The 23,723-nt window shown below is 44.1% G+C and overlaps 1 protein-coding gene and 1 long non-coding RNA gene across 3 annotated transcripts in view; one reads left to right on the forward strand and one right to left on the reverse strand.

The window, feature by feature from the left end:
• Positions 1 to 601: 601 nt before the first annotated feature.
• Positions 602 to 18,971, reverse strand: LOC135311937 (uncharacterized). The gene is made up of 6 exons (XR_010371494.1): positions 18,890 to 18,971; positions 12,266 to 12,350; positions 8,337 to 8,425; positions 3,117 to 3,271; positions 1,202 to 1,381; positions 602 to 700 (listed from the first exon to the last, which is right to left on the reverse strand). It is a non-coding gene; the product is annotated as an uncharacterized LOC135311937 (long non-coding RNA).
• Positions 18,972 to 20,054: 1,083 nt separating this feature from the next.
• The window catches only part of ROCK1 (Rho associated coiled-coil containing protein kinase 1), an 89,337-nt gene continuing 85,668 nt past the window's right edge, over positions 20,055 to 23,723 (forward strand). The window contains exon 1 of one of the 2 annotated variants that reach the window (XM_064442907.1): positions 20,055 to 20,196. In XM_064442907.1, the coding sequence (XP_064298977.1) occupies positions 20,104 to 20,196 (93 nt within the window). In that variant the 5' untranslated portion in view covers positions 20,055 to 20,103. The remainder of the gene's footprint in view (positions 20,197 to 23,723) is intronic. The other variant, XM_064442908.1, reaches the window with a different exon arrangement.

Genomic DNA, 23,723 nt, shown 5'->3' on the forward strand with positions numbered 1-23,723 from the left:
TTTAAAACTGGGAGGACTCAAAAAAATGCAAGCATGGGGAGTCAGGATCCTTTGCGCATGCAGGTCAGAGTTACCTTCACACGTGTGTGCTGTGCCCAGGGCTGCTTAGCTGGGCTCCCCTTCCTGAGCTTTCCTGCTCTTGCTGGCATCAAGTGTCTTGCTGAGGAATCTGGCCTGGCCAGTGGCAAGCTGTAGTTTCCCTCATGGTCTGCTGTGAGGACCTGGGGTTTCACCATGGGTGGTGGTGTCTGTGATGAGTAAGGAACCTTGCAGATATGCAGAAACCAGTCCTGATGAACCAGAGTCCAAGCCACTTCACTCAGCCTAAGCAGGACTAGTTGGACCAAGACTCTGTCTCCCCTGCAAAGATGACAAGCAAGACTGAAAAGGAGCTGTGGGCAAGCAGGAGGGGGCCAGACTCCTAGAGAAAGGCAAGTCTGAGTGCCAAAAGTTGAACCCCATAGAATTTCTGAGCACAGGCAGCTACAGGTCTAGTTGCTGAGCCTCTTCCCTCCCTGCTTTCCCGTGAATGAAGGGCACTTGTGCTGGCACCAGCACAGCTAGGACCAGAAACCACCATTAGAGACCTCCCTCTGCAGGTATCCATAGGGGTCCTCTGCTCATATCTCAAAGCAGTGACATGGTGGTGGTAAGAAGGGGATCAGTTCTGTCTATGCATAAGCATGCTGTGCAGTGGCACCTGGAAGTAAATGAGAGAATGCCCTAGTCAGGGTGGGTATGTGGATGAAAAAGGTCAGACATTGTAGTGGCATCTCCATGTGTGTAAGGGGCTTTGGGCAGGGGTACACTGGGCATGGTAACAGGGCACTCTAGCAAAGACAGCAGATTTCCAAGGGTCCTGGGTGTGTGGTGGCCACTCTGTGGGGCTTGGCGTGCGCTTCCTGGTCTGACAGCCATAGCAGCTGTGGGATCTGCTTGTACTCCCATGCCTCAGGCAGCCATCGCCTCCAGTGACAAAGCAGGGAAACGGGAGAGGCAAATGAGTGAGAAAGGGGTAAACAGTATTTTTCTCAAAATACAGCAGTGAATGTTCTTGCTCAGCATTTGTTCTCAGCCACCCCAGTGTCCCAGGCTAAGCTCCCTTCAGAAAAAGATTGTCTACACATAAACTGACCCAAGCCAACATCTTCTGTAAGAGAAAGCAAACAGGAGACTGCGACGGGAGAGCAGGCAAATTCACCTCTTTTCAGGACGTGTTCCTCAGATTTTGTTGCTCATCCTCAGTTCAGCCCAAGGGAATAATCACCAATGGTATCTTCCTCACTTTGTACAGCGCAGGAGGACAGCATTTGGGCCTCAAGCCTTTGGCGATTCCTCTGAGGGTGGATATATCCTTTCCCAAAACAAGGTTCCTTCCTCCCTAGGAAAGCAAAGCCAGCAGTCCAAATCAGTTAGAGAATCAAATATATTTACATAAACTACATAATGCCTTATAATAATAAAATAAATAATGAATGCAATTTATGATTGGGTAAGTTATAATAATGAAATATGAACGATTTATGCAAACCAAAATTCATCACTTCCCAAAGGCAAGTATTCAGTGCACAGAGAAACTCTTTCGAGGTGCACGGTGGGCCTGACAGCAAGCAGCAGCTCCACACCTTTCGCCGGGAAGGTGTAAGAGGACAGGCCAGCAAACCTGGAAGCACATCAAGTAGTTTTCCCAGCTGTTAGTGTCGGTTACCGTGCCCTGGCTATTATCCCTCGCTCCCGGCAGAGTTGCTGGTCACCATGCCCCAATATGCAGGTTATTGTTTCCAGTTTCTGTTGTGTGTTGCCATGCTTTGCTGCCGCAGTCACTTCTTCCCCCTCCCACATGAATTGCTGCAGAGTAAGGAAAAAGGCAGCAGCCCAGAGGTGGGCAAAATAAAAGGCAGCAAGGAGCCTTGTGGCCTACCTGCTTTCTTTTTCTTCTCGCTCCAAGCCAGAAAGTTCCTCAGAATGAGCAAGCCAAAATGTAACTTGGCACCAGCACCAAAGATAAATGTCAGTATTTTCCCTGGCACTTAGAAACAAAGTGTTTCCAAGTGTCCAGGGAGACTTTTCCCTTAAAGGATGGCTTCCCTGTTGTGTAGGTTCCTCACCAGTTGCCTTTTCTGCTGGCTGTACATCCCCTGGAGGGCAGGTGAGTGGGGTTTTCCTCTCCTGCATTGCAGCAGGGGGGCCCTAAGAGCTGACCTGGCGCCGGGGGTAAAGCTGCTTCCTGGTACATGCTCCTCAAGAGGTGCTGCATGCAGGACCATGCATGCATGCGAGGAAGGGCAGGCACAGCAACTCTGCCTGCTTGATAAAGCCACCCCAAGCTCCTTGGTCACTATGGGGTACACTTACACAAAATACAGCAGGCTAACGTGATTCAGAGTAATTAGAGAAGACAATTTACAGTCCTGCCTCTTTTGAATGCTGCAGAAAGAAAAGCCTTATGGCAAGTTGGAGCAGCCTGTGAAGTGTAGCAGGATAAATACCTCCTTGCAAGCAGCAATCGAAAGAAAAACAGGATCAGCAGCTGCTCTCTCCACCTCACAACTCATCCAGCCTACTCTAGGTTGAGCTCCAGGCTGCTGCCAGGTTCTCTTGCTTTGGGGAAAAATGCTTAACAGTTTGATCAACTGAGATTGCTGGACAGCATCCTTTGGAGATATACAAGGATTTCAGGAACCAGTAGCAATTATGGAATGGCCATGACATGACTGTTGCTTCTCATCATCGACACAGATGTACACAGCTTTGAAGTGCACACTATTTTTAGGCATCTGGATGTTTTCCCGATGAAGATTCAGCTTTTGACCACTGCAGCTCAGTAATTCTTCTGTTTTTATATCCTCATTTTCCTCAACATTATTTATTGTTATTTGATCTTACATTTGTTTCCAAGAACTCTATCTAGGAATATCATAGCAAAGATAACAGTATCTTCAGCAAAGAAAGTAATTCACATACCTCATCCTGGATCATTTTTTTCTGTGTAGTTTTATACAAAGACGAAACTGAAGCAATCATGGGTATAGGCTGTGGATGCACATTTGCTACCAAATTTTATTTCAGAAGAATATTGGTAGGAAATTAAAATTATCACAGGAAAAGGACCTGACCTTTTACTGGTGCCCATCGGAAACGCCGATCACCTACATGCTTCAGTAATCCAGCGTATGTGTGATAGCTGTCAGGTAATTCCGAGTATTCCCTCTGCAGTCTAACCTTCTTCAGCCAAAAGCAGAATCCAAGTCTACAATTTCCACAGTAACAACTACAACAAATCAGATGTTTTAACATATGTTTAGGAGGATTCTTCTCAGTCTGGTGGAAAGGAGAAATATCAGAGAGAAAGGCCATGTCATTCACCAACTGGACAAAAATTACTTGGCTGGTATGAGGCTATTGCTCCCTCCATGAGCAGCAGCAGATCTATGCAGATAGCAATTAGTGCAGCCAGAGTTTTCTTAGTATCTGGGATGAAGACCTAGCTATCAAAGTGAGAAAATATTCTCTCCTATATGGAGAAATATTTATTCTCTTTATGTACACTGCTTAGCACTGGGGTGATGAATAGCAGGCTTGCTTAGTAGAAGTCAGATTAGAAGAGCCTTCTGTGCTTAGGAATATTTTATTCACGGTAAGTCTTTTTAATGGACTGTAGACTAACCTCTTTGCTTCAGAAAACAGTAAATGAAATAACCTCTCCGTTTGTTGGCTCTTATGTCTGGAGATGAGAGGTGACAAACGACATCTTGCAACTTGCAAGATGCAAGGTCTGGATCTTGCAGACTTCCATGAAAAGACCATGAAATACAGCTTGGAGTTGTCCTACACAAGGAGAAGTTCACTGTGCTACCTGAGACTGTCTCTGTGATACAACCTGACTTTTTCAAAAGTGGAAAGAGCTACACAAAATTATGTGCTTCTCTAGAGTGTGAGTTCATTTCAAGCCACGAAGTTAACCTTGGAGCTATGGAGTTACACTTCCTATCTCTGCAGCAACCCTGCCAATAGCTACCACTTGCAAGCAGAGGAGATTTTAATTTAAAATCAGGATTTGTCTCAATACTACTCACTACTGCACATTCAACTAAGACAAGCAGTCTTTGCAGCTGTCATAACTTTCATTCCACAACGAAACTGAGGATTTGTTAAGCATCAAACTCCAGCCCTTGGGACAATTAACATCTTGGCGAGTCTCCTGCAGTGATATCTGGCGGACAGTCATTAGTACATCAAATTATGCATGCTTGCAATTTGATCTTGACCAATGCTATTTCCTTCCCTTCTTTAGGAATTCTTTCACTGCCTTTAAGCCCAAGGGATAGATGGAGAAGATAGCTGTACACAAACTGCTTCAGCTGTGACGCTAATACTGAAAAGATAATTTTACTTCTGTTTATAGTGATACTCTGCTCTACAAAGTCTATCTTAACTATCTGTGAAATTCAGCATTAAAAAAAACACAGGAAAATATATTTCCATTTATCCAAACTGGCCCTTTTCGTAGTTTACTATGGCCTATATGAGAGACAATGGCTTTTCCATGGCAGAGAGGCAAAACGACAAGCAGAGAGTTGTCATTTGGTCGGATTTGCATCCTATAGTTTAGCACTATTTAAGCATTTAAGAAAGCAGATTTGAATTAGCTGACTGTGGAAATTAACTGTATAAGCAATATGAAGGGGCAGGAGAGCGCACAGGCAGGTTTGCCTCTGTCCCAAGTTACGGAGCACTTTAGATCTCAGATTATACAGGCCACGGTAATCTTATTAAATCAAAAAAAGGAAACTTCTAAGGAAGCAAGTAGAGCTTTACTGTCTATAAAAGCATTCTGGTTTTGATTATTATTCATACTTGTATAGTATCTGTAGAAATATTTTGTTAGGTATTTAGGAAATTTGACATCTTTGGGGAATTTTAATGTCTTTATTATTTTTGGTGGGCCTTTGGAAGTCAAAGTCATTCCCCTCAGAGACAAAATTTTTCCTGTGTTTTGTGAATTTCTGTGTGAGATTCACTGAAATTGCAACTGCTGGGAACTGTCACTGCTTTTCTCTTGGTTTCTCCAGGAAAGGTCAAGGCAGTCTGCCAGTATAGTCATTGGACAACGTTAAGGTTTGAAAGACCCGAGTTCTCACTGATACTGAAACAGTAATAGGCAATGAAGCGTTAGGAAAAACTGTACAGCAAAAGTAGGATTAAATTTCTGGACCAGATTTAATAGAGAAGAGGGTTAGGAGGGTGTAGTAAAGTAGATGAAACAAAACCTGATTTCTACTAATTGGTCTTCCAGCTCCAGGATCTGGACCAAGTAACTCCTACTTATGCCTGACATCATACCTTCACTCCAAAGTTGATGAAATAAATGCCTGCAATGACAGCTTGTGTTACTGAATAAATGGCAAGAATCTGCCTTTCTCCATCCATGTCACAGGGGGCTGCCCTCCTCTAGCTCTTTTCTTCCTGAAAAACAAGCTAGGACATCCGATTCCCTATGCCCCAGTCATTAAAATAGTGTCATTTAAGCTACAGCGCCGGTTCCTGATATATTAGAAAACAGCAGATTTCAGACTTTCTGGGTAATCTTTTTTTGTCTCTCCCCATGCACATATGTTTTCTTACAAACCCTTCCATGACACAGTCATATTTTAGACTTTCCCACAGGATGCAAGCCTCATTCCGTACAACACAGGATAATCACACCCAGTGGCAGAAATGAATTAGCATAGCAATCTTAATCTGGTATTTCCTAATTTTCCTAATTTCCTTATCCTTCAATGTTCGGCTGCGCTAATCTAAATAATATTCTTTTAAAGTAATTTTTTAAATGTTATCATTTAAATATATGTAAGCATGTTTGTGTATCTCTCCATCTATCCGAATCTGTTAATGTATTGGTAAACACAAAAGAAAAAGATAAAAGTTGTTTGTTTTTAATTCTTTCGGAACCGTTTGATCTCTCCTCGCTTGTTTTAGCAGCTGCCTGACTGTTTTTCCTCATATGTAAACTTCAAAGTCAATCAGAGGTCAAAACTCTGGACGAAGACAGAATAAGGAAAACAAGGGTGACTGGCGTATGTGATGGGAAGAAGCAGAGGAGCTGGCTTGTAGAATATTGCCTGTTTCTGGACACAGCAGGGGGGAAATTATCTACCTCTTGGATATAACGTTTCTTGATCTGCACATTTGATGTAGCTGTCGAGGCCTGTATGCTTGCCTGGAATCGTGTCTCACAGAGGAATGAAGGGTACAGCCATGTACTGGAGGACTTGACATTCTCTGGCTATTCTTGGTTCAAGCAATCTGGAAATAGCTTAATAGATTACTGTAAAAATGCTGGAGAAAACCAGCCTTTTACTGGTTTCTGATAAACACAGAGGGCTTCAGGGGTGGGTATAGGTTTTGATTCCCAATTTATTATTTGCTATTTCTGGTCATAGGAAAATCAAAGGAAAAGCAAGCCCTGGAGAGGCAGCTTCTGTAGCACAGTAACGTGGAGCATTTGCTGTAGGCATGTGCAGTCATGGTACAGGATGTGTCTCAAGTTCGCGCTTCTTTTTTTTTCCTTTGGGAGAACATCTGCCTTTCCCTCCTTCATCTGTCTGCGGAATCAGGCCCCTGCTTGTGCAGAGCCCGGCAGAGGGCCACGAGCAAAAGAGAGTCCCCGAGGCAGGGGGTTGTAGCACTGCAACTTGCCTGGCAGCTGCTGAAACAGCCTGCAGAAATTGGGAACACCTTAGTGATTCACGCAGCCTCGCAGCAGCTCCTGCCAGCACAGACACTGGAGAGGCCCCAGCAGAGGCAGAGGTGGATTCCACCCTATAAATATACACACACACATAAGGCCACAGCAAGTCCTTAGTTAGGACTCAGTGCAGAAATTATGGGAATTTGTGTAATGCACACAAATGTAATGTACATTTGTGTAGATGACCTACGAGCATAAGCTGATCTGAAAAAAAAAAAAGTCTTTTCCCATTTAGCCAACAGGGAGGATAGAAATGGGACCAGTGCCACCCTGACTGTGGAGTGTGTCTCCCCCAGTCTTCCTTGCTTTCATTATTTGTGTACACCTGCTTTTCCTACGGAAGGCTTCAAAATATGTGACTTGTACCATATGAACCAGAACCAGGGATCCCAGTAGCCATAAACAGAGGAGGCCCCTTGGCAGTATAAATTGTGAGCAGTATTACAGGGGGGTTCTGAAAATGCCTTTTTCACGATCCTTCTGCAGGTTACTGGTGACAGATACATCAGTAACAATAAAATTTATATTATTTCAAGTATTTCCCTCAAATAATTTTGCTTGTATTTGAGGCTTTTTCCACTCCCACAGCAAATTAAAAGAAAAGATAATGCCCAGGTTCTGGTTAAGCTAAAAGCCAGGCTCAGAACCCTGGGGCTGCGAGCTGTGCCAAGTGACACTGCTCTGGAAGACACGAGAAAGACACTTTTTTGCTCAGGGAAGCAGACGAGCTTTCCCCAGCTGTATGAAGAGCAGGGAGAGGTGTAGCCCATCACTGGGTGGGAAAGAATCTGTGATTGGGCTCCTTGTGGCTCATCGGATGGTAAATGACGAAGGAGGAAATGTTACGGGCCTGGCTGGCAGGCGTGATAGGAAGAGCACACCTTTCTCCAACTATGGCCCTCCCTACAAGGGCTAAGAAGAGTTTCAGACTTGAAACTGCTCCTAATTCAAGGAATACATTTAATGTGTGGCTTACTATCCCTTGTTAACATGACCAGAAGCAAAATTATTCACTGTAGCTTCTCATTCAGTGACCTTTTTCTATACAGTTGAAGGCCACCAAACATCATGCTTTCCCTTAATCAGCTTTCCACCAGTTTTCATTTTAGATGAGCATTTTTAGATGTGTTTCAATGCGTTTTGCAAGAATTAAAATTTTACTCACTCTTTCTTTGGTGACTATTCATCATAAATCCACCTAATCTCTTCCATTAACGCCAAAGTGAAGAAGAAAATAACTACCAGCAAGAAGTTGGTGTGAGAAAAGAAAGAAAAAGTGTAAAGTATCTCTGTGAAAAGCCACGTAGGAAAGGGATGTAAGTGCTGTAAAGGGTTGCTAAAAGGATGCAGGAGACAGCAGCTGAGAAACAAAAGTAGAGAGGCTGCTGGAGCAAAGCAGGCTGTGGGCGGCCGTGCTGGGAGGAAGGGGAAGTGGGAGCAGAAATGGGAGTGGGGAGATTATGTTTGGTGTTTAGGCAGAGGATGAGGAGCTTGAAATGAGGAGTTAAGAGACAGGAAGGAAGCCAGTGAAGGCAAATAAAGAGTGGATGGTAATATAGTTTATGTAATGAGAAAAAGAGATTACTTGAGCGATAGTGCTGGGCATCATGTGCTGGCAGACTGCATGATGTGTAATCAGCTTGAAGCAGAGGTCCTGATTCTTCAGGAGACGACCTAGAAAAGAATACAGTGGCTTAATTTTAATCCTTTTTTAACCCAGGGTCTCTCCATATAAAGGCTGAGCATTGTGTTGCCCTGAGTGCTAAGTGGAGTGAGTTGTGTTTTGTGCATTGTCATTGATTCTAAATGCCTTTTGTGTTTTGGGGCTCTGAAAACAGAGGTCAAGTACTAGCAAATTCTGTTTTCTGTGAGAGATTTAATTAAATCCTAAGGACAAAGGCAGAGTACTAGAAACAGCTATTGAGTGTGAAAGATGTGTAAAGTTGCATTACCATTTCTCAGTATAAGTTTGTCCGTAGCTTTGTAATTTGTTTTGACAAATGACAGGAGAATAAACATTTTAAAAATCAAGATAAGTCTTACCGATTTTATTTTCTGTGCGTAAGGTAATTGTCCAATTCAGGCTTGGAAAGAGATGCTAGGAAACAGAATGAGGAAGCACACGGAATAGGATGGAACAATTTCTGAATATAGATTCGGTCCTAGTAATTTAGTGAGCGTAAATTGTAGGGTTGAAATGGACTGGGCTGCCTAAGATTTTTTTTATCCTTTATGGACAACAGCAGCAAACCAGGGAGCTTCTGCAATTAACAGCGCACTGCTAATTACAACTTCTTCTTGAATAACCTGAGTAAATTGCCGTGTTACCTGTGGTGTGGGCAGCTCAGGAGTTTTTGATTGGAAAATATTTTCACTTGTTCAATATCAAGACAATACTGTATTAGCCTACTATGCTTTAGAGGGTTTGAATTTTGCCATACCATCTAATTTTTTTTCTTGTTTAAATAACAATAAATGAAATAACATATTAAGAAAAGGCAAGTTAATGAAACTGAATGCAGTTAATTTACTGACAGGTAGAAACCAAGAGATACCGTGTAGCTGCTCCACTTCAACACACACTGATCCTTCCACTTAACGGGTGATAAGGAAGGAATTCTTGTTCAGCTGGTGATAAGGCAGTGTGGATCTGCCTCTGAAGCAAAGAGGATCATCTCATAAATCTAGCCATGCTAGTGCATGAAGTTGGGAAGATAGAGAGGATGAAGTCATATGTCTATGGGAGCAAGAAACCATCCAGTTTACCACAGTTTTGAAACAATGTATGAGTAATGCTTCTCCCGGTGTAGGATTCAACATACAGGAAAAGTCTTGTGGGCGATGGGGTCTAAAACCTGACAAAACAGACTATGCCACAAGCAAAGAAGTACTGGGGACCTGGAGCAGGTTGCATTCCAGCACCCCGAGACCCTCTGGGGGATTCCCTTCCAGAGCACTCTCTGCAGGTACAAGGGGGGATGTATTCCACAGGGGGGCAGCCCCTGTGGCAGCCAGTCTGGCATGTAGGGCTTTGGGGGTCACAGTGCACTCATTAAATTTCACCTGGAAGCTAATTGACAACCTGCTAGCCCCTCTCTGTTCCACTAAGGTGTTCTCTCTAATAAATATGCTGTTGTGCTGTGCTAGAGTGGTCTTCTCCCACACTTCCCACACAGCTCCACACCTCTGTGCAAAGAGACACGGCTTGCAGACATCCATACCGGCAGACATGACTCATTTTGGGGAGTCTGCATACGGGCTTTTGCAATAGTCTGATCAGGACATGACAAAGACAGTAACAAAGCATGTGCTCAGAAGTACAAGGCACCCCACCACATTCACACAGACCCTATAAAAATGACTGCTGTGAAATGATCTGCTGGCTGCTGGGGGTGGGGGGATTAAAACCTCCACCCAGCTGAGAAGAATGGCAGCTAATAGTTGATCTTCTCCCCCACTGCCAAGACCGATGTTTCTTTCCTCATTTTCCCATGGTGTGGCGTTACCTCCAGTGCAGATGGCTCTCCCTTGGACTTGGTCCAGTCTCAACGAGCCCAAATGAAAGGCTGGATCGCATGGCTCACATCAACAAAAGCGGGGGAACTTCGAGTTGACAAGATGCAGAGCGCACACCCTTCTGGTAGGAGATGCTCTTCATGCAGGTTTGCAAAACTGTTTTAAAGATGGTTGCAGTAACTGCTGTCTGAGTGATAAGACTGTGATGTTTCAGTGCCTTTTAGGAATGAGTCAAGAAGGAAATAGTAACAGCTAACCAAAAATAATCTTGTGGTCATCAAATAGTAGAAGTATTGGCCACAAGACATTCTTGCCATATTTACCCGTGCAGATAACATCAGTGACCATTGACTGTTGTAATTGCATGATTTTTTATAATCAGATGGATTTCTATTTGCAATTCCTATATTCAGATTACTGACACTACAAGTACCATATCCAAACTATTACAGAGTCCGGCTTTGTTTCAGTGAAAAAAAGTCCTTTGTTTATCCAATTTGAAGTAGCTCCCAGTGCTCCTTTGCATGGCCATGCCATCATTTTATACACATATGAAGGTAGCAACACTGTGCTGCCTGCACTGTAAAATGCCCACAGCAATTCAGACCACGTCTGTGCTGCACTTGGCAGATGTGATGGCGTAATCCAGCTGGCTGAAGAACAGCTGCGCGGTGTTGCGCCAACATGGGCTTCGGGGCCCGGGCAAGTACCATGATGGTTAGCGGAGGCCGATTTTGCCTCTGTGGGTACCTCAGCTAGCTGGATAGAAACTAGCTCGGGTAAGTCTGGAGGTGTGGAGTTGTACGTCTCTTTTCTGCAGGCACATGCGCAGGCAAAAGGACAAGCTTTTGTCTGGGGCTAGCAGGCAACTCAGGCTTGGGGTAAGAGGATGCAACTGCTGTGACTTCAGCCAGCTGCATTACGCCATCATGCCTGCCAGCGTGGTGCGGACATGGTCCGAGTCGCTGTGGGCATTTTACAGTGCAGGCAGTATAATGTTGCTGCCTTCGTGGGATTATAAAATAATGGTGTGGCCACTGCAAAGGAGTGCTGGGAACTACATAAAATTAGGTAAACAAAATGATTTTTCATTAAAGCACACCAAAACTCCATAATAATTTGGACATAGTACTTGTAGTTGCAATAATTTGTTTAAAAGCACTTAACTCTAGTTCTGAATTATTTTTATTCCATAGTTTCACCACGTTTGGCACACAAAAAGAAGTGATTGCAGAGGTGTAATAATGCAGCTCTTTACAAACCCTGCTTTTGCATATGTATTTTCACAGCTATGTTTTCGTTTTGTGAAACTCTTGAGGGACAGCCCTGCTTGCCATGCTGCCTCTTGTTTCTATGGTAAAGGTGTTAGAACATTGGCCGGAAGCAATTTTGCAAGCATTCGTATGGCCACAGGCCATGAGTGAGTCAATCACATTGTACTTTTTTTAATCCAGTGCTTTACAGTGCAGCCTCCCTATTCTTATGGTGTGCTATGAGACATTAGGAGTGTCATTACAAATCTGCTGTGAAGGAAAGGGCAAACATGAATTTTCAGGAGATCGCAGCACAAGGTTTGGACAGAGGATTTTAAATGCAATTCTGCCCTTTAAAAAAAATATATCTCTGAGACAGTCACTCCAGAAAGGAGAAGAGATTACAGGTGAAATGTAAGACACAAAAAACCAAGCTCAGACAAATATTTTACGGTGTTTCTAAGCAACTTATTTTCTTTAGACTTGCTTCCTCCATATTTCCAAGCTCATAATAATGCCTTTTATCCACACACTCATCCACCTCACAGGCTCAACGCACCTAGAGGGAAATCCCACAATTCATCATCAGGTCTAGTGACAACCCTAACGGAGTTTGCTGTGGATTTTGCATTATGCATGGACTGTGCTGGATTTGCAGGGCTGGATTCTCTGCTGGGCTGAAATGCTGCTCCGTGCTGTAGAAAGAGTTTCTTACCCCATTGGCTATGCTGGAAGCTCTCCTCACCTGTGCCAGGCACCAGTGCTTCCTCATAGCCAGTTCAGGATGATCCTGCCACTTTCCAGTCCTGGTGGATGGGCTATATTTGACTCTGTGGACAAGGAGGATGAGTTAGCTCTTTTCTTCCCTCTGCCTAAAGACTCTCCATTGAGAAGGTATTACTTCGGGTCTAACACGCTTTTGAAATGGATCTCAGCAAGAAGCCCGTTCCTGGCCTTTAGTTCATCACTTTGTCAGGTTATTTGATCTTCAGGTTTGATGATCTTCTTTTCCAACCTTAATGATTCTACGATTCTATTTTTGTTCTCATCAAATTAGGAGTCTATGGGCCCACTTTTCCATTTTGAACCAGTTCAAGGCAGCACCACTGACTTGAAGTAATCAGCATAATAAAGAGGTCAAAATGATATAAAATTGCCACCTTCCAAGTATTAAGAGTTGAATTACCCAACAGACCCACATAGCATTTTGCAACGAGAAGTAGGAAGTTTAGTGTCTTTTATCTTTGAGGAGGGAAGGGAGAGGAGAAGAAAGAAATTAACCCTTTGATTCTAGACATGAGGAGGAGCTTGCTCACACTTACATACGCACAGTTTTCTGTCTCTGATCACACCTATAAAACTTCCATTTTTAGGTTTTGGGTTGTTATGGCCAAATACAAACAGAATTATAATAAAAAATAAAATTTAAATCCTCTCTGTCCTCTAAAATTAGACTTTCTCAAAGCTTACCAGTGTGCTCTAAGAGTAGCAGAGCTCTACAAATATAACAACAGTGGTAGAGTTGGTGTAAAATAACTGTTAGTCGATTGTCTAGTGGTATGAGATTAATCGAATTTGAAAATATCCTGAGTGGGAACAAAATCAGTAATTCCGCTTCTGTTATTTAGCTATTAAAAGCCACCAAAAATTACTAAGTTGACTTATTTATGATTCCAGCAGTTGCAATGAATTTGAATTCTTTGTTGGTGACTAAACATTTAAAAATATTTTTTTAACACCTGGAAGATAGTCCTACGAAACTCATGGGTTTTAAAAATTGCCTGTTTAGTGCCATTCGAGCACCTTAAATTTAAGACACAAGCTATATAGAATCCTATCAAGCTTCACAGTATAAAAGAAGTTGTCTATTACTTGTGTTATAAAACTTTACGCTCTGAGTGTCAAGAACTGCAGCTTGCATGGTTCTACCCTGAGAAGGATCATATGAAGCCCGCTCTGTTTATTCCAGTTATGAAATGTGCCATTTAGAAGTTAATTATCTGTTAAAGCCTGAAACCGTTAAATATTTCCCAGGCCCAAGAAAAAACATGGCTTTTTATGTATTTGACACAGTCTTTAGCAGAGCAAAGCATTTACAGGGAGTGTAGATATTTAGGACAACATACATAAAACCAAAGCCAGGAGAATCAACACTAGTTTACTTTTAAACTCAGCCCAGTTTACTTTTACTTTTGTCTTCATAAGAATAACTGTTTGAGCAAGGACTGCAAAACTAATCCAACCACAGGAAATGTGGTATGTGTATGTGGGGGAAGTAGGAGTAAGGTGGGGTGGGAGAAATTTGCTCTGGGAGAGAGCACTTAGGGTTAAGAACTGGAGGAATAAGAAGAAAAATTCTTACTCTTGTAGGTGATTCATAGCTAACAAATTAATAACATAGTAGAAAGTCAGATTCACGATAGCTTAATCTACAGAGAGGTCTATAATGATGGTAATCACTCGTAATGGAAATAAAAGGACACAAATGATTCCCTGCTGTTTTACATCCTGATAGATGATACTCTACAGGAGATTAATTTTTAGCTTCTGCTTTAACGTAGCCCTAACTTTCTGAAGCCTTCATTTTTTCAGGCTAAATTTTTCCATGGTTTTTCTTTGACTTAGACTTGAGTTTGTTTGGGTTTTGAAGATTTCCAGCAAGAAGTACTTGGGCCATTTTTAAGCTCCAGGATAGTGAAAATAAAAAGCCTTTTCCCAGGGTAAAAGAAGAATTTCTGGCATCTTAACATTTTCTGCACCCACCAAGTGGCTTCAGTGGGAAAACAGTATTTGCCATGGAAATTGTCCTTACTGAGGTATGGAGCTTTCAGCGTTCCAGGGGAATTTTTTTTGGTTTTATTTAAAATCACTTTGTGAGCTTTTGCCACACATTGGTCACAGGCTCTTTTTCTGCACTTTTAAAGCATAAAAGCAAAGGGAGCCTGCACTGTATACGCCTTTGTTGTTGATGTTGGCCTGAGCCATATGGTGACCAGATATTTATCCTGTGGATTGCTATCTACCTCTGGGCTCACAGCTCCCCTCCTTTCCAGATACAGCAAAAGTTACTTTGGGAGTGCCTACACTCCACTGTTTATACAACCATGCCCTTGTCCGCTGGCAGCAAATGCATCTGTGTTTGCACTGGAACAGACAATCCCATCCAGTTTACTTCCTCCCTTGCAACAGATTGTTTTCAGACCCGACCCTCTCCATCAAATGGAGCCGTTGCAGAAGTTCCAAAAGGTGGGGGGTTTTGTTGTGGTTTGTTTTTTTTTTTTTAATTATTATTATTATTTGTTGTTGTTTTATCTTTTTTCCTATTTCTTGCTCTTTCAAGAAAATTAAACAACGACCCGGGTGCCCGATTTTGTATTCATCGGTCCCCATGCGCAGGCAGCAGGAGCAGTTTCTCCCCAGGGTTCCAGGGCTGCCCTTTGTCAGGAAGCTGGGATACACTGGAATATGCAAGGTCATATGCCAGGAGCCTCGAATCCCTATTTAAGCTAGTGACAAGCAGGAAAACCAGACATTTATGTATGTGTATATACATGTTGCACTGTTCCAACATCTACAGATGTTTGAAAGGTAATACTTCTGTTGCGTATATACATGCCAAATTCTCTTTTGATCAATTATATCCAAATTTGTCTTATCATGCTAGCAATAATGTATTGCCTAGGTCATTTCTAGTCTATTCCATTTCTGTTCTATTCGTGTTCCTACATTTTGTTTCATCCTGGAAGAACCAACATGACTTTTCTCAGTGTAGTAAATATGACTAACGTGTCACATGTCTTTGCTTTCTCTCTCCTATTGGTAGAGCATTTTAATGTGTTCACTACTCAGAGCACCTTGAACGTCAAGCTTACAGTCTGTAAGTCCTTGAGGAGTTTTTTTGGTGCATAGCTGAGCCCCCAAGGGAGGTGAGGGGGCTGCACTGTGGTGCACAATGGTGTGACTGTGGCTTTAAATCAGCCACCTACAGCCACCAGCATTCACCACCTAACCTTGCCTGAAGTAGGGAGCTACTGCAAACGGCCTTTCTCTTGCACCAGACAAGCTTTAGAAATGATAAACGTTCTGCCTGAGGACTGGATTTGTTGACCACAGCCTTCATCTCAGAGCTCTGAGCAACACTGGCATGTGCTATTAAGCATCCAGAGGACTAGAGTGGAGGCAAATCCGAGCCAGTTTTGTACAGCAAACAAGGAGGGAGGGCGGCGGACCTTTAAAGGCAGGCTTAACATAACATGATTTAGCTGCTGAAGGTTTCATGTTGACTAAATAGGAAGTTGAATGTGAAGGTAGATCATGCATTACTAACTTGGCCTAATATGGTGAACAGGATATAGTCTAATTTCTGCCTTGTGTAACTCTTCTGAAGTTAGTTGTTACATCAGAAACCCTTGTATCCTAGGCTTTTCTCTCATTTTGAGAGTGTGGGCCTTCTAAAGATGCACACTTGGTGACCTAAAAAAATCTAGATGGCCTTTGCCTTTATTACAAGCTATTTTCACTTAATCTTTCTTAGCTTTTTCATGAGGGGATGAGGGTAACTACCTGCTCAGAGAGGGCCCAGCTAATACTTGTGGAGTATTCCACTGCGCTTGCGTTCTTGCTGTTTGCTCATTTCCTGAAATGGGCACTGCTGAAACCTTTTATGACGCACAGTCTTATTACTTTCATGTACAAGAATACTATCTACGTGAGAAATGCTATCACTTGTACTTTTTATAAGTACGGTATAATCTTTTAGAGGAAGTGAATGTAGTACTTCTCTAGTTTACTGATTTTCTGCATTTAATAGGAAATTGCAATCAGTTCTTGTCAGTGTCAATTCATGCTATTTGTATCACACTAAAAGCAAAAGCATTTAAGTATCTTATAAAATAAGCCAGACAATGCGGATATGAGGACTACGGTTTCTGTTTTATTAAGGACTACCAATTAGCTTGTTTCCTAAGCATGGACATGAGCTTCAATAGAGTCACCTTCAAGAATTAGGGACTACATGCTTTTGAAGAGAAAAAACGATCCTTCAGGCTTGCGTGATTGATCAGCTCAGTGTTTTAATTTACATTTCACTCAAAAAAAGCTAGCTAACTCCAAAGTATGTGACACAACAAATACAGGAAGAAGAAATTACCCATTTTTATTTGTTACCAGGAAGGAAAAAACAAATTAAATATTGTGTTCAATGCATGATGATTGCCTACATAAAATGGAACTTCATACGATTTCTAGAAATACACAAGTTCCTAATCACAGAGACAGAATAATCTGAAGTTCATGAAAATGTGCTTCAAGATCAGCACATGAATGAGCGTTCACTGAGTTAAAAGCTATTACATTACACTCTTGAGCTACAACGTGAGCACTCTGTCACACCAGAGACTTAACCCGTACTTGCTTTTAAAATTAAAATTTATTTTCCTTTTTGCTCTTTGCAGCCAAAGCCTCCCTTTTACATTTTCAAAGCAGTGCTCAGTTTCCTAGACAGCTGGGTGAAGTACCTCCTACACAAATTCAGTGCTATTTGAGACAGACAGACAAGCACTCTTACTCCACCATAGTTGTGAGAAAAGCCCAGTCTGACAGGCGTGTTTGAAACACACAGAGTTTGCAGGCCACTGCACACAAACACAGCAGCTTCCCTTACCACAGGACTGTCACTTCAGGGTTCCTCTTCCTTACTCTATTACGGGCCTCATGAATTGTGCATTCTTTACAGCGAGGTGCTTCCAATGACACTGCTGAGGCCTGGCATCATCCCCGCATTATTTTTTAATGCCTAAATCAGGTGCCCAAGAGCGCTGTGAATTAGGCTCGGTATCTGTAATATGATGGCTTTTATCTTGTTTAGCATGATGACCGTAAGAAACATTTTCTTCGTAGTTTAGGAATTATTTGCTGCATCACATCTGAAATGATCCCAAACCTACACCTTGTAGCTTGCGGAGTACGCGATCTGTTCTCTTTGCACTGTGGTTGCTGAAATGGAACATCTGCATTTCCAAGAGCGACCAAACCCTCCGAATCAAAGGGCTGTGGTAATAGCCAGCACAAAACGAGTGAAAGTAAACATGAGTGCAACATTGTTGTAGCATGTATTTTTGCTTTAACTGTACATACTTCTCATTAGAAAACAAAAACAAAAGATGCAGGCAGCCACAGATTAGAGAAAGTAAAATGTAGAATGCTGTTTCTTTTTGTCTCTGAATAAAGCAAGTAGTGAATATCCATGATGGAACAGCTCAAATGACCTAGCACTTGGCTATAGAACATTTGTTTCTTAACCATGACTTTGAAAATAACTCATAGTGCTAGTGATTCGCGTTTGCTACTGGCAACTGTTCAGTGACCAGATATTAATGACTTGACGTTTTCCACAAAATTTTTAGCAATCTTTGTAAAAATGCCATTGCCAATTCTGGAACTGCAGTGGAAGTCAAAGAACTGAACCAGTACTGCAGCCTCTGTCCAATATTTGAAATCATTATTGGAGTTTCCTTATTCAAAGAAAAGGTCCCTGCTGGAGTCTGAGAGTAGAGTTTAAACTGGAAACACCAAGACACACTGCATGGGTTACATGCTTAATGCTGTATCTCTCCACTCGTTTGGAGTTAGGCATGCTGCCTTGCATACGGCTCTTGTCAGGGCACAAATTGGAATGCTCTGGACTTTCTGGTGCTGCGGAAGGTGGCCTCTCCTTCCACAAGCACACAGGATCGTAGAGCGGCTTCGGCTGGAAGGGACCTCTGGAGGTCAACTTCTCCAGGCCCCCTGCTCGGGCAGGGCCACCCAGGGCCGGCTGCCCCGGCTTGTGAAGACCTCTGAGCATGAAGACCCCTGAACTGGGTGACCCTCACAGGCGAGCGGGCACCTGCGCGCTCCCAGCAGCCAGTGCAGGCCCGTGCTGTGCAACAGCTCGCCCGCCTGACGGCACAGCGGAGTTTCCCCGCAGAGGATGGAGCGGGCAGCTCTGAGGGGCCCTTCAGGGAGCCGGGGCAGCAACGTCCTCCGCCGGCACGCCGCCGCGCTGCCCGACCCCTGACTGGAACGGCCGTTTTCCCATGCCGGGCGGCGGGGTGGTGCCCGCCGGCCCCTCAGCTCGGTGCACGCCTCCGCCCGCCGGCACCGCCGTGAGGGCACCGAGAGACAGGGGGAGGAGGGGGGCTGCCGGTCTGTCAAACCCTTCCCCCCCGCATCCTGCCGCCGCTTCAGCCCCTCCTGCTCTTTCCTCATCCAGGTCACGCGCGCGCCCCCGCGCGCACCCCCTGCGACCGTTGAGCGGCGGCGCGTAAAAGGGAGGGGCGGGAGTGAGGGAGACCAGCAACGGCCGCGCGCTCCCGCCTCGCGCACATACCTTCTGCCTCCTTCCTTATGCCGGAGTCGTTCCCTCCGCGCATGCGCCCTGGCGTCTCTGTTCCCCACCGCCCCCCCCCCACCCCGACTGTTCAAACAGGAAGGCGGACATGTTGGCTTCTCTCGCAGGTTTCCTCACAGCCGCCGCGGCCGGACCGTGCGCTCTCCCTTCCCTATAAGCCACCTCCTTCCCTCCTCCCTCTCACGCTTCAACCTCGGGTGGATCCGGGTTGCCGTTCCGTACGTGAGGCGGAAGAGCGGGGTGTGTGTGTTGGGGGGGGGGGGGGAGTGAAGCCGGCGTTGGCAGAGGCGGGAGGCAGCGAGGAGGAGGAGGAGAGAGGAAGAAAGATGCTGTTGCCGTCGCTCCGCCGTTGAAGCCACCCGTCCCCTGCCGGCGGGGGGCACTCGCAGCAGGGGCCGGGGCGGCCTGTGTTCGCAGCTGGCAGCCCCGCGCTGCCTGCTCTCCCGGAGCAGGCAGGGCACCTCCGAGGAGAGGGGCCGCCTCTGCCCCCGGCCCGCCCCGGGCTCCCTCATTCTGTGCCCATGGAAGGACCAACCCCGCGGCGCTGAGGCACGCCGCCGAGAGGATTTTCCTACAGGGTTTTTCGTCTTACTGTTATTATTTTTGCCTTTTTGGTGTGCAGGCAGGCTTCTGCATTTTTTATTGTTTGTTTTTGTGTTGTTGTTGCTTTTTCTTCTGGTTTTCCGGAAAGAAAGCTGCACTTCGGAACCTGGCACCGACCCGTCGTCGCTCCTGCAGGGTGAGGAGGAGGAGGAACCGCTACGCTGGCTCCCAGGACGGCTTCCCCGGCTGGGAAAATGCGGTTGTTGAGACGCTGGGGCCCGAGTAGAGGAGGGAGGGAGAGGAAACCTGCTGCTGGGGAGCTCTGAGCAGCCCAGGAAAGTGCGTGCGTGCGTGGAGGAGGGGGGAGAAGCAGTCTCCTGCCCCCCCCCCCCCCCCCAAACCCCCCCAGCCGCGGACTCCAAGGCACGCTCCTTCGGATTTCTCTCCCCTTGGCGGGGCAGCGTGGGGGACTTGCCTCAGAGACTTCTGTGATTGAAGGGATTTTGCAGGAAGCGCTCCTCAGCCTGGTATAGGCTGTGTGGTTTCTCTTTTGTGCTCGCTTGTTCCTGGTTTTATTTTTTTTTTACTTTTTCGATATTTTTTAACCTTCCTTTGCTCTGGAATAAGGGAAACTTTTTATCTCTGGAAACATGTCGACGGGAGAAAGTTTTGAATCTCGGTTTGAAAAAATCGACGTGACTTTAAAGGACCCCAAATCCGAAGTGAACGTGGACTGTTTGCTGGTGAGTAGGGAGCGCCGATGGGCCCCCGGTCCCCTCTCCCCGAATTTCTTACCCTGTGGGACCGAATCTCGCACTCCCGGCTGAGTCACCACCCTGCTTAACTCCGCGCCGGTGTTTTGTTTACCCGGCGTAGAGCTGAGGAGGGTGCGGGAATGCCTCCGTGCGGGGAGGGCGGCTTTCGTCCCGAGGAGGAGCCCGCCCGGCCCTGCCTCGGGCTTGTCACCTCTGACGCTTCACGCACCTCTCTGTCCTTCACCCGCTGTCATCGGGGGCAGCGGACGCTTTGTACAGAGGCGCGATTCCTGAGTGCCGCTCCTGTGTGTGAGCAGGAGACTGTAAATGGCTTCAATACACCGATTCCCTCTTCAGCAGCTTTTTCTTTCTTTTTTTTTTTTTCTTAAAATTTTAAGACTGAGGTCCTCTGACCTTGTGGTTAAGCACTGCAGCACTGACTTCAGCCTGTTCAGCATAGGCGTTTTGCACATGCTAACTAATGAGGTGCAAAACACAGCTCTACGATTGATACGCCCTTACAGGTGGGGAAGTAGTCATGGCAGGGGTTTAAATGCATTTTAAACTAGTTGGTGCGCTAGGTCTGGAATTAGAGGGCTGCGTGCTTGTTGTTTCCCTACTTGATCATCGCTGATGGTTCAATGGATCTCACCAGTGCTATCAGTCTTACGATTGCGTGATAAGAAAACCATGACACTTCCTGACATAAAACCAACAGCATTTGGTAGTTGCTTGACAAAAGTGGGTGGTATTTTAGTTCTGAGTATAGAAAGTACCTCAACAAAGTGTATGCCAAGTCCAGACAATTTGTTTGGGATGTAGCTGGGTACTTGGATATGCCTAGAGATGCCCTTAAATAGTAGCAAGTTGTAATTTGTGCTTTTATGCTGAAGAATTTCTACTCTTTGTAGCAAGTGATAAGTTTTTTTGTGTCTTTTTTTTCTGGCTCTCTGTTCTCAGAGAGGAGAAAAAGTTAATTGAATTTGTTCCTAGTATGAACTCTGACATTTGGGGTTGGGGGGAGGGGCGGTGTGGGGGCGGAGATAGTTCTTAATACTCATTCTTCATCTTCTGCTGCATGGCTCTTGACAGAAGGCTCACTTGAGCATGGCAGTGGAGAGGTGAAAATAATATAATGAAAGAATCTGTACAAGTTCATGATATTGTGTACTCTGTTTATTGTGTATTCCTGATTTGTGAACTTCTGGACGCAGTCCTGAACCCCCTGCTGTAGGTGTACCTGCTCAAGCAGGGGGGTTGGACAAAATGATTTCCAGAGGTCCCTTCCAAACCCTACCATTCTGTGATTCTGTTGTCAAGTCAAACCTACATCCCTGGATAAAAGCAGAGCCTTGTGGATGTTCCTGCCACAAGGGAAGGCAGCACTGCATCTTCCAGTTAACTTCCATCTTTTGATCTAGCTTACATATCTGTCATCTTAGAACCACAGCTAATGAGAAGAGTTCTGATGCTTAGGATATACTGCGTCAGTTTTCATAACGCAAGACTGCTGTCAAATCTGACGTGTTGACATCCAGCTTCTATTGATAGTTGTCAAGAATATAGATCCAATTAAGAGTCCAGAGTTTTAACTGTGACTCAGTTTGCTAGTGTGTGCTTAAATGGTGGCCATACCATGGGGACCTTCCAGTAATAGTAAGGAGGTTGCGGGTATCAAACATGCAGCTGATAGTATCTTTAACTGTATTCCTTTGCCTTTTATTCAGTTTAAGGATTTTTACCATTTCCGTTAATTGTGATTTGGAGCTAAACTGTAGTCAATTTGGGAATGAACTTGTTGGGATGCTTCTTGTCATGCTTGTCTAAAGTTTTAGAACATGTGTTTGCATCTTTGATCTTAAGAATGTCCTTTGAAGTGACAATGTTTTTAGAAATTTTTGCAGGTTTTTGGTCATACCTTTGTGTATTCTTTTAAAGGCAGGTTCTTACGGTATAGTCATCAGAATTATGTTGTGCCTTTTTTTTTTTCTGCTTAAGCTAGCCCTAGTTACAGATACTGTTCTTTTAAACTAATACCAATTAATAAAGAAAGTGTTTCTTCTGAAGAAATCAACTGGTAGGTTAACTTCACATGTGTTTGGTCACTGTATCAATCTTTCTGCTGGCTGGATTTTTACTTTGTTTCATCTCTCTCAACCTAAGTTGGTTCTTGGACTCTTTTGTATAGAATTTGAGTATCCTAATCCTTTCTAAAGAGTTTAAATGTTTTACACCAGTTCTTAGTGTGATGATTCACACTATGAGCATCACTTTTGGCCCAAGGTACTAGTGATATATCAAATCCATTGTAATCTATGTGGATATGTTTTTAAGGAAGAAATTCTTTGGTGAAGTTGATCTGCACTTAAAATATCTTCCAAGATGAACACCCCACTCCCTTACTCTTAGTCCCTGGTTAAAGAGGGAAACTTGACAACCTCTAGGCCTGGTACAGTTAAAAGGAAAATAAAACAGTTTTTGTGGTTAGACTCCATACCAAAAAACCCAAAACTTTTTTGTAAAACCTTTTAAATATAAAACCTTTTTTCCCTTTGATTAAAGTTGTGAATTGACGTTATTTATAATTTTCACTTTTCCTGAGCAAAGGTGTTAGCTAACCATGTATCTGAGTGGTAATATATGAATAACTGATGCACAGACTTCAAATTCAGCATGTGATGTTCTGTACCTGTAGGCTTAAAATGTTGGGAGTTCCTTTAGTTTCCAGAAACACATTTGTTTTTTGGCTGTGCGAAGAAAAGTTTCAGCAATATCCTTAGCTTCTCTTATTATGTTTTTATTTTCTTTAGCTTTAATTCATTTTGCTTCTATTCTTACTTTTCTTCCCCTTCAGTTTGTAGCCTCTGTAGACTGAAAGGCAGGTATGGAATAACCTTTAAATCATTTGGGGTTTTGTAAATGCCATAAGCTGGATTCTGTATGCTAGGAAGATTCTGAATTTATATGTGAAGTAGTATGAGAACACTAAGAAAAAGAAGATGGGGGGGAGGGATGATAGAGAGGAAGGCATGTTACTGTTTCAGGAAGGTGTGGGAGAAGAGTGCTGACAAAAGAGCGGACGGAAAAGACACACTGAGGACTATATAACTTCAGTTTACTTGCTGCAGGAAGGAAATTCATAAACTGAGGTGCAGGAGAGAGATGTTTATTTTTCCCATTTTCTTTTATGCAACTGTGATAAAAACAGAGTAAGAAAACTGACGAAGTTGCAACTGTCTGTAACTAAATTTGTTGTTTGTTTGGGGCTTCCATGCACTTGATTTAGTACTAGGCTAGGAAATCATAGGTAGGCCGTCTTTTCTGATGAGCCATGAGAGTGCCAAAGCCTAAAATCTGTGCAAAGCTGTGCCACAGCATATTGTAGTGCATTTTCTCAAAATACCAAGTACTAGGAGTCCTACAGTCCTGAAAAGACCTAGCAAGACCGTGAAGGCTGTGGTAGATGGGTAGTCACACTCTAGGGTGTGCAGTGATCAGATACTGGTGAATACCAT

The sequence above is a fragment of the Phalacrocorax carbo genome, chromosome 2 (assembly GCF_963921805.1).
Source record: "Phalacrocorax carbo chromosome 2, bPhaCar2.1, whole genome shotgun sequence".
In the NCBI taxonomy this organism is placed as follows: domain Eukaryota; kingdom Metazoa; phylum Chordata; class Aves; order Suliformes; family Phalacrocoracidae; genus Phalacrocorax; species Phalacrocorax carbo.